Raw genomic sequence first — 9,819 nt, 5'->3', positions numbered from 1 at the left:
CCCCAAAACAAACAATCCATCACGGATCCATACAAAAATAAAGCCCTTTACCTTATCAGGCTTGGCTAGCCCAGACTACTGCTGGATCTGACCCGTGGCCCTCTCTAAAGCCNGTTGCCTTTCGCCGGATCTGGTGGCACGATGGTCGGCAGCACCAACAACCGGCGATCCCTCGGGCTTCCTTGCATCTTCCTTTCGCCGGCGGTAGCAAGACCCCAACCTTTCTTTCTTCGTCCGGCAGTGAACCCACACACCAGATCTCCTTTCCCACAACCGGCGGGACTCCCTCAAGCTTCCTATCTTCTCCTTCGATCGGGACACCTATCCAGATCTCCTTTCACTTTCTCTCCCTGCCAATCGACTTTCCCCTCCTCTCATTACGCATTTTTTTATTTTTTGGTATCTCTTTTCTCTGATTTTTTTTTTGTTGTGGATTGTTGTGGTTTTTCGGCTGCTAGGAAACTTAGGGAATTTTTTTCGTTTTCTGTAGGTTCCCCCCCGTTGGCGATTGCTACAGTGCCCCTCCCCTTTATACCCGGTTCTCGAGCTCTAGAGGGGGCACGCTCCACTACCTTGTCCCTGGGCGTTGGGGGGCACGTTCCATTACCCTGTCAGACGTGAATTTTTTGCGTCTGGCAGGGTGAGGGAGGTGCTTGGCAGGGTGCGTCCGCACCTTGCCAGTCGTACCTCTCTCCCTTTTTTTTCATTTCTTCTTTGTTTTTTTTTTATTATTATTATCTTTTATTATATATTTTTTGATTCATTTTTTTGTTTATAATTTTAGTGTCTACAATAGCACCCAGAAATGTGAATTACTATATAGTCTTACTTTAGAGCAATATGACTCTTAAACTTAACCAAGTATACAAGGAATCCTTTAAAGAGAAATGAAGAAACACAAGAGAAAATTTTGTCAAGTGAAGGAGGGTCATGTGGTGGTCATACCCAAATTAGCACGTTATGTTATGAGGAATGAGAGAACTTCACTAGTCTCCCCTACTTTGATTTTCTTAAGAGGAGAAGGTCTTGAAAAGATATCTCATTTTTTGAAGATTTCTTCCTAGCAACAACTCTAGCCGCTTGCCATAATAGATCTTAAGAGGGTAATGAGTCTTAGCCATAAAGGAAAAAAAAAAGATCTTTCAGACATCAAATAAAAAATGAGATAAGTACTCATAGGTAATATCATTATCTTTACACACACTATAACAAATTTGATTTAAGATGACATATTTTAAAATGTGCTATTAAAATTTTTTTTGTCATTTTTTATATATTTTTATAATACTTTTGTAGATTTGATTGCACTCACTTTAAAAAAAAATTGAAAAAGTGAAACTAAAAGTTTAAATAGTAACATTGTTAAGATTTCATAAAAAAATATATTACCTAAAGAATTGTAATTAAAATCAAAATTTAGTGTAAAAGTTTAAATAGTTGCAACACGACCTATGCGTAGGAAACCCCTACGTGCAGTAGTTTATGCAAAAAAAAAAAAAAAACTCAAATTTTAAGGTAGAAGATGAATATTCTCTTTTGGGCTCTTGTACTTCTTTTTTTTTTTTTCTACAAGTCTTATTTTCTACACTTTTAACTTTTTAAAATTCTTACTCTTTGAACAAGTTTTACTGTATCACCTAACTTTTATGCAAGAAAAATTTCTTGATCTTTTAATTAAAAAAATTTATATAGGTGACAAAAAAAACTGTTTCATAAGAAAACAATACCATGTATAAGATAATGCATTACTCTGAGCTAATTCTTTTTAAAATTTTATTGTTTAGAAATTATTTTACTAGCAAAAAAATAGCACGCCTCAAATAATGTTGCGCAAAACAAGCACAGGCAGTATGCGTAGAACAATAGTTGCTCCCAAGGACCTAAGCAATGCCTCCTAGAACAAGTCTTGTCCATATATACTTATTCACAGATGAGATGAAATTACTTTATTTTTGTATTCTTCTTTGTCTCATTATTCTATTTTACTAGCAATGGATTGGAACTTCTTTTCTCAAGAATCCTCATGTAAGAGGTAAAATGTAAATGCTTGATTTTTGTTAGTAATTTATTATTTTTTAAGAGTTATTTTACAATAATTATCGTGCTCTATAGAAAATAATAAAAACAACTAGAATGTGTGAAATATTTATATCACACGGATAATTGTGAAAGTAACTCAAACAAATGAAAAAGTTCATACCTTTGAAAATATTTTAAAGAACTTGATTTGATGATTCAAATATGGAAGGGGTTGACAAGTCTTCCTCTTGATCTGTTATTGAAATATGAATACTTTTTTTTTTCTCATTTTCTCAAAAAACACATGACACATTATTAAGTGCCACTAATTAAATTTCACAATATTAGTAAACCAAAGTATATGCCCATACCTACTATACGTAGTGGGTTAATACGCTATTCCCATAATGAATGGATCCTTCCATTAATGAACTGTTCTTTGCATGATGAGCACGCTCCTATCATGATGTCTTCTAATGACTCTTGTTGTAACTGATCATGAGTAATTACTGTAATTTAGTCTATATATAAGAGTCTGGACATGTCTACTAATCACTCTTGTTGTAACTGATCATGAGTAATTACTCTAATTTAGTCTATATGTAAGAGTCTGGACAATTCATTAGACACGCTTAAAAACTCAATAGACTTCCTACTTAAAATACTCTCTCAGGCTTTCTCTTACTAAGCTCTTCCTCTACTTCCCTAAATTCTACCTTTTAAGTATCTCAAAGATTGCTCTAATCTCTTTCTCCACCGTCTCCAACGTGTCTCATTTTACTCGTTGCAACATTACTTATCTCTCTATCACATAAGAACCCCTTTACAATGATTGTTTATATTTTGAACCGAACATATTTTATTAAATTAATTATTTCACATGTTAAATGTTAGTTGTGTAAATTCGCGAGGGGAGAGACAAAAGACACTGTGTATAAATACTTTTGGGCGCCTTTCTACTTTTTGCTATTGCTACAGCGCTGTGAGGACATGAACTTTATTCCGGAATAGGGTGCTGACACAACGGGTGACAGGTGGCAAAGCAGCGTTTCACAAGCTCGAATTCAGGTGAATAAAATCCGGGTTTTTTAATACAATCTGAGTTGAAAGGAATACGATTCCTGTCTCTTTCCATTTGTTCAACCCGCAATCTGGCTTCTGTTTCTTTATCGAACTTACCAATTGAAGATTTTACATTAATCTATTGCTTTACAATTCTACCAGAGCCTTCGTGACAATTTAAAAATGCATTCCCAAATCTAATGCCTCAAATGTAGGAGGTACTCCTCTTCCGTACCGGAATCTATCTAAACTGTCAGAATTAAACACTTCACAACTTAGGACTTGACCATGGTCATGATTTTCCCATTGCTCCGTACCAACTTTCTTCCACATTTTCTCAGTAATCAATCATACAAATAGATGGAACTATAATGAAACTTCATTTCAGCATAATTAAAAATAAAATTCATATCTAAAAATATTCTTCCCGCCTCAAAATAATCCTATAACTATGATACAAGCAAGAAACAGCCTAGTTTTTTAATGGGAAAAATAGGAAAAAACTATATAAAAGTTTTTTAAAAAAAACTAACATGACAGTGAAAAAAGAAATTTTCACAGCAAAATCAGTTCACCCGGCAACACTCGGGGCCTCGTTTACGTCCTTATTTATAAGCCTTTTTTTACAGTCACAGTAAAAAACAGCCGTGACAATAAAACTCCAAATTACCACCACCCCGTAAAACCACGACAACCCCACCGTTTCCCACCCCTTCACCACCGTCCAAATCCCCGACTTAACCAAATCCTCACCGTCCGTTAACTTCTCAAACTGATTTCCAGTCCATCCCGAAACCGCCACCAACATGCCAGTAACCAACCACCAACAGAACCTCCGCTCCGCCATTATATCCGAGCCGACCCGAATCGCATCCCACCCGTATGTCTCCTCTAATGCTGACACCACCAGGCCCAAACCCAACACCCCCATTAAGTAAACTTCGAAACCGGACCCGACTACCAAAATAGATAGGCTCAAACGAGGGTGGCTTCGAAATGCGGCTGTGAAAAGCTGCGGAAGATGGATGTAGAAGAGGAACAGGGCGTAGGAACAAATGGAGGTGACGACAACGCGCTTCCAAGCAAATTTGATGGCGCTGGCAGTGGAGAGAAAGGAAGGGCGGTGGGGAGGGGAGAGGGAGGCGACGTTGACGGTGGAGATAAAGGAGAGGAGAGAGAGAACGGAGGAAGGAATGGAAAAGAGGAGTTTGAGACGGAGGAGAGAAAGGGCCTCTTCACGGGATTCTTTCAAGACGTGACGCGCTTCGAAGCGCGTGGAGGAATGGAGAGCGACGGATTCGAGTTGGAAGATGTGGCGTTTGAGAGGGCGGGAAGAGAAAGAAAGGGAAAAGAGGAGGAGAGAAAGAGGGAGTGTAAAGAAAAAGAGGATTGGGAAGAGAATGTGTTTGTTTCGGAAGAAAATTTTAAAGGTATCGGAAAAGAGTTTAAGGAAGAAAGGAGATGGAGCAAAAGCAAAAGATTTGGTTGGCTTACGTTGATGTTGATCATGGTCATGTGTTTCGGACATTGTTTTTCTTGGTTGAATTCTTCAATGGTTGGGTAGATTGTGAACAGTGTAACTGAAAGTAAGGGGACGAAGAAGCAAGAAATATAGGGTGCTTTAGACCTTAGATATAGATTTTAAAGAGGAGACGTTTAGCAGCTGGGTTTTCTCGGAAATAGCCTTTTGTGTGATATGTTTTGTTCTGGGTTTTGAGGTTGAGTCACAGAGAATGTCTAGTAAATAACTTCTAATCAGATTGAGTATTAGAAGTCAAAACAAAGGATCCAAAAGTTATAAAGGTGCAAGTTTATAATTTTAATATTTTCTTAATTTAGTTAGAAGACTCATATAGGATTTATAAGTATAATGGAATTTTCTTTTTATTTAATTTATTTGGATTAAAATTTTGAAATAATCATGTTTTAATTAAGAATAAAATATTTATTTTATTTAGATTTATTGTTAACTATTTCAATTGTATTAGACAACTAAAAGTAAAGTTTCATTAAAATTTGAATTTATAACACTATAAATAGGATCTTTAAACTTAATTTTTTGAATCATCAAATAATATTATAGGTTTTTTCTCTCAATTTGAATTTATGTTTAAGCATTTGAAATTTGATTATATGCTGAAAGATGATGATTGTTGGCAGCAGCCTGTTGGTTGCCAAAAGGCCATTTGTTCTTGTAAAGGAAAGGAAGGTTGTTAATTAATATGAAGAAAGAAGCCTTAGCAGAGCTTGCTAATCCCAAAAGATAATTCAAAGTTGTTTAAGGGTGGGCGTTGGGCAGGGGATAAAGGCCATCATCCATCAGTAGTTATATCAAGATCTAAGGATGTGACGCGTGTTTTTGGTAAGCAATAATAAAGTTTGATAAAGGAAAATCTTACACATGCTCAACCATAACGTTAGCTGCCCTGGCTAATCGTACAACGCCTTTGACAACGGTGTCAATCACCGTAATCGGTCTAAGAGATTAATACTGGCACTACATGCTGAAACATATAAACGTCCGACACTGACACTGACACAAGGCTGAAAATGCTAGATATTTCATTCATGTTTGAAACATCCTTTTTAAGATTATTAATTTTAAACAAATATTAAAATGTCTCACATTAAATGTCACATATTAAATTAATTATTTTTTTAAAAAATATATTCTTAAGGAATTTATTAACAAAATCTTATTTTAATTTTAATCTGAAAATTATAGAGCTAACTCGTCAGACAAGAGAGCCAAAGAATCGTTGGCACAGCATCGATGAATAAAATACACTGAGAAATGTGTGGTGAATTGTAAGCATTAGAAATTGATTATTGATTTATTAATGGAATCAAGTGTCATAGACTCAGTAGTAGGCTTGTCCTCAAAGCGGATAAAATTTCTATATAAATACAAAAACATGCGAATATGTCCTTGTCATCACTAACTAACATTCAACAGTCCAGCTCCAAAATGTTGTGACACACCAAGCGATGAATCTGCCAAAACGGAAATTTCCTTTGAACAAACATTGCAAGCCCTATGAATTTGCCTTGCGCTAAAAGCCAATCCCTCAAACTACAAGTACAATCCACACTGCCAATGATCCTAACGTAAGCTTAACATTTCCAGGCTTGTCATCCATGGAATAGTGCCCTGCCCATGGCTAATTGACCATCCTATGAGTATTGCACAGGCTTGTGCACTGCCCATGGCTATTACTAAATCAGTGGGGAGGCATAAGAAATCTGCACCAACAATTTTGACTTCTTAGATATCAAACCAATTAACTTACAGTAATCATGCTTAAATTCACATTGACCAAACCCAAATTGGACTTGCCAGAATATACAGATTCCTAGAAGACGACTACCCTTCACTGAAATTTTGGCCGAGTACCATGAATCTGACGTTCTGTTATAGTGGAAGGTTCTCACTTGTCAATTTTCGAGCATTTCTACAATGATGGAATTAAAGCATGATGTAATGTTGGACCTGCTGTTCTGTACTAAGAATAGCACTAACACAAGAACTCTCCACCACCAGCATCAGTTATGTACATTTGGTACATACAAAAGCACTCTTGTTAGATGCCGATCTTCACGAAATTGAACGAGGATTAGAGATGTCTGCTCGTGAGTTCTCGTGGGGGATCAGGTAAAAAAAATGGTCACCGCCGATTGGATTAGAGGAGAGGATAAAAGGAAGGGGCGGCTTGTTTGTAAGAGATTGGGCGGAGCAATGACATATTTTAGCTCATCATGCAATTGGGCGGCTTCCGGAGCCACGGTGGTTAAAACTCAATTTTGGACAGCTTAGCGATGGGAATTCCTCTTTCGGGTTTGCCCATGAATGGTGAGCAACCAATTAATGCAGAGCAGGTACTAAATGAGCTAATGATAGTGAGATGAGTGGATCATCAGGGTGGGCAAAGCTTTGCATCCAATAAGGGGCAATTTGCATTGGGGTTAAAGAGTTGATGGAAGGAGAGAATGGTGAGAGAAGTCCAAGGGAATGCTCAGGAGATGAGAAGAGAAGCAAGTTGAGCAGTGGAACAAGATAGGCCTTCTTATAAGAGTGCGATTGAACTCATAAACAAACTACGCACCATTCAGAAATAAGTTACCAACTCTACTCACAATGTTCTGGTGTCAGCTTACATAGCTTATATTTGTTCTTTCAAACATAATTATGGTTTTACTTAATTTTCTTTCCCGTGTTTTCCAATTCATACCTATCTTGAAACATTTGGCCATAACATTCTCTTCTGGAACTTATATTATTCTTAGACAAGTGAAAACATCAATAACTAGAGGACGCAAAATCTAGTAATAGAAAATTAGGAAGTCACCATATCAATAACTTGAAGATGCAAAATCTAGAAATAGAAATTAGGAAGTCACCATGGTCATGACCCGACTTTCAGCATTTTATAAAGTAAACTCTGCTGACTGAATATTCCTAGTCCATAACCCAGCTATCAGGGAAAAGTAGTGGATAAAAGGGCTGTGGTGCTATGACATCCTATACAGGTATGGTATCAATATAAGCAGATAGGGATAAACATAGGAAAGAAATAATGAGCAAGTAAAGTGTCAGCATCCATTAACCATCCGAAAGTATATTCCATGGAAGTTTTGCAGTTAACATGAGGACTATGACAAAGATATTCATTCAATCCGTACAGTGATGTAGGACATCAATAAAGTGGAGAGAAATGAAAATAAAAATAATTTTATAGTCATATCAGACCATTTTGCAAATAACATTTAACCTGCAGAACTCTCAAATTGTTAGGAAAGACCAGAAAGCACGAATAGGATCTCCCAGCAGAGCAATCCCTCATAATTATGAGAGGAGAAAGGATAAGAATAAATGATGCACAATGTTTTTGAGCCCCCAATAACAGAAAACACCATTAAACATGATATATAGTTATAACCCACAAGTAGGGAGTCTCAATAACATTTTATTATGTAATTTGGACCACTGGAGGCTGACATTAAGTTTGCTTTTATCTCCTTGAGGAATAAACTAAATGGAGATAGGGAAATCTCACTTACATTTTCTTATGGCATTACCTGTGACCACCTAGTGTTAAACGATATAACTTAGCAAACTGCATCATCCTCTAATATCTGGAGAGACAAAGACTAAGTGTTTTAAGAATCCCTGCCCTCATTATCTTCCTTCTCATTTTTTTATTATGTATACAGTAAGATTCTTTTTCCACACAATGGCCATTTAAATAAAATCCCACACTAGGAAATGGTTGTAAGGGAACCATTAACATAAATAAAATATCTTCAAAATTAATAATCATAATTAAACAGAAGACTTCTTGTTACAATTCTCAGTCCAAAAGTACATGTTTACCCTAAGATTTTTGACTTGGTCTGAGTAAAGCAAAGGACAACAAATAGAATAACAAGAGGAATCACTTCAACAAGCAATGATAACAGTAATGAAACCTAAACAAGCCCAAAATAGTGATGCTTATTTGATTTCGTTTGGTTTCCATCTATGAGATCAGGATACCTTAAACTTCATACCCAGCCCCAACCTCACTATAATCAACTGCAAATAAAGCAAAACCTAACAATCAAATTAAGCTAACAAAAACCTTCTACATCACAGTCAAAAACAAAAAATTGATAGAAGGCAATTGAACAATTGAAATTTTATATTTTCATGGGTGCTGAACAATTAACAAAACGATAAAAACGTCAGCAAAATTACAGTAATTTTAACAATGATTATTGAGAAAAGAAACTGTACATTAAGATAAATCCAAAATTTCCATAAACTACAAAAATCTTTTAAAAAAATCCAACCAAGAAAGAACTTACAAATCTAACATACCCTGAAAATCTGTTCTCCTTCTACCAAAAACCCAAATGTTTTTATCCTCGTGATCCGAGCAAACCCTAGTTCTACAAATTGGACAAGCACCAACTTTTGTTAACCAAGTATCCAAACACTTCCTATGAAACAAGTGGCCACACATAACAAGGTTCCTACACCACTGCCCTTGTTTAAACCCATCCAAACATATAACACAAGAGTCAGATTCCAAATGGGCAGTTCTTGTTCCCTCAGAGAATTTGAATTGCGGAAGCTTTTTGAGCTGTTTCGCAGAAAACCCAGTTGAGAGACGAGAGTGGCGGCGATGGCGGTGGTGCTGGTGGCGGAGAAGAAGAGGAAGGAGGAGAAGGCCAGAGGCTAGAGGGAGGAGGAGGAAGAAGAAGGAGATGAGAATCATCATGATTATGGCTTTCAGGATCAAAGACAGGAACTTGTCCTTGGATTTCGACGGTGGGGGTAGAGAGCCACCGCGGGAGGAGTCGTGGGGAGGTGGCAGCATGGCGGAGTTCTTTTTTTTTAGATTGAGTTTGTTGGAAGAACTTGGGGTGGTTGTGGTATATAGAGAAGAGACAAATTTATTGGAGAGAGGGGAGCGTGGCTTTAGATATTTACAATAATGACAAAGTCAAGGTTTTTTTGGTGCTCAGGGTATTTACCAGTTTTCCTCTTTCCTTTCTATGGGCTTTGCTTGCAAGTGTTGAAGAGTGGGCCCTTTGTAGGATAAGTCGGTTTCGGTGGTAGGATATATAGGTTTTATTTGAGAATTTTTTTTTATCTTTTCAAATAATTTTGCTTTAAATATAAATAAATTTCTATACTCAAATGATTATATTATACATTCCGATGTCAAATTCATTACCGATTAACCGCATCCATTT

At 36.6% G+C, this 9,819-nt stretch overlaps 1 protein-coding gene across 1 annotated transcript; it reads right to left on the bottom strand.

Moving 5' to 3' along the window:
* LOC18589108 (RING-H2 finger protein ATL56) lies at positions 8,803-9,581 on the bottom strand. Its single transcript, XM_018126662.1, has one exon. It carries the CDS (start codon positions 9,438-9,440, stop codon positions 8,922-8,924), a length of 519 nt encoding a protein of 172 aa, XP_017982151.1. The 5' UTR covers positions 9,441-9,581; the 3' UTR covers positions 8,803-8,921.

Source organism: Theobroma cacao, chromosome 9 (genome assembly GCF_000208745.1).
Source record: "Theobroma cacao cultivar B97-61/B2 chromosome 9, Criollo_cocoa_genome_V2, whole genome shotgun sequence".
Classification (NCBI taxonomy): domain Eukaryota; kingdom Viridiplantae; phylum Streptophyta; class Magnoliopsida; order Malvales; family Malvaceae; genus Theobroma; species Theobroma cacao.
The sequence above is the reverse complement of the archived record's forward strand: the minus strand, read 5'-3'. Positions and strand labels throughout refer to the sequence as shown.

What these genes read in the sequence shown, in the direction of transcription:
- LOC18589108 (XM_018126662.1), bottom strand. Translation starts at nt 9,440, where the DNA reads ATGCTGCCACCTCCCCACGACTCCTCCCGCGGTGGCTCTCTACCCCCA.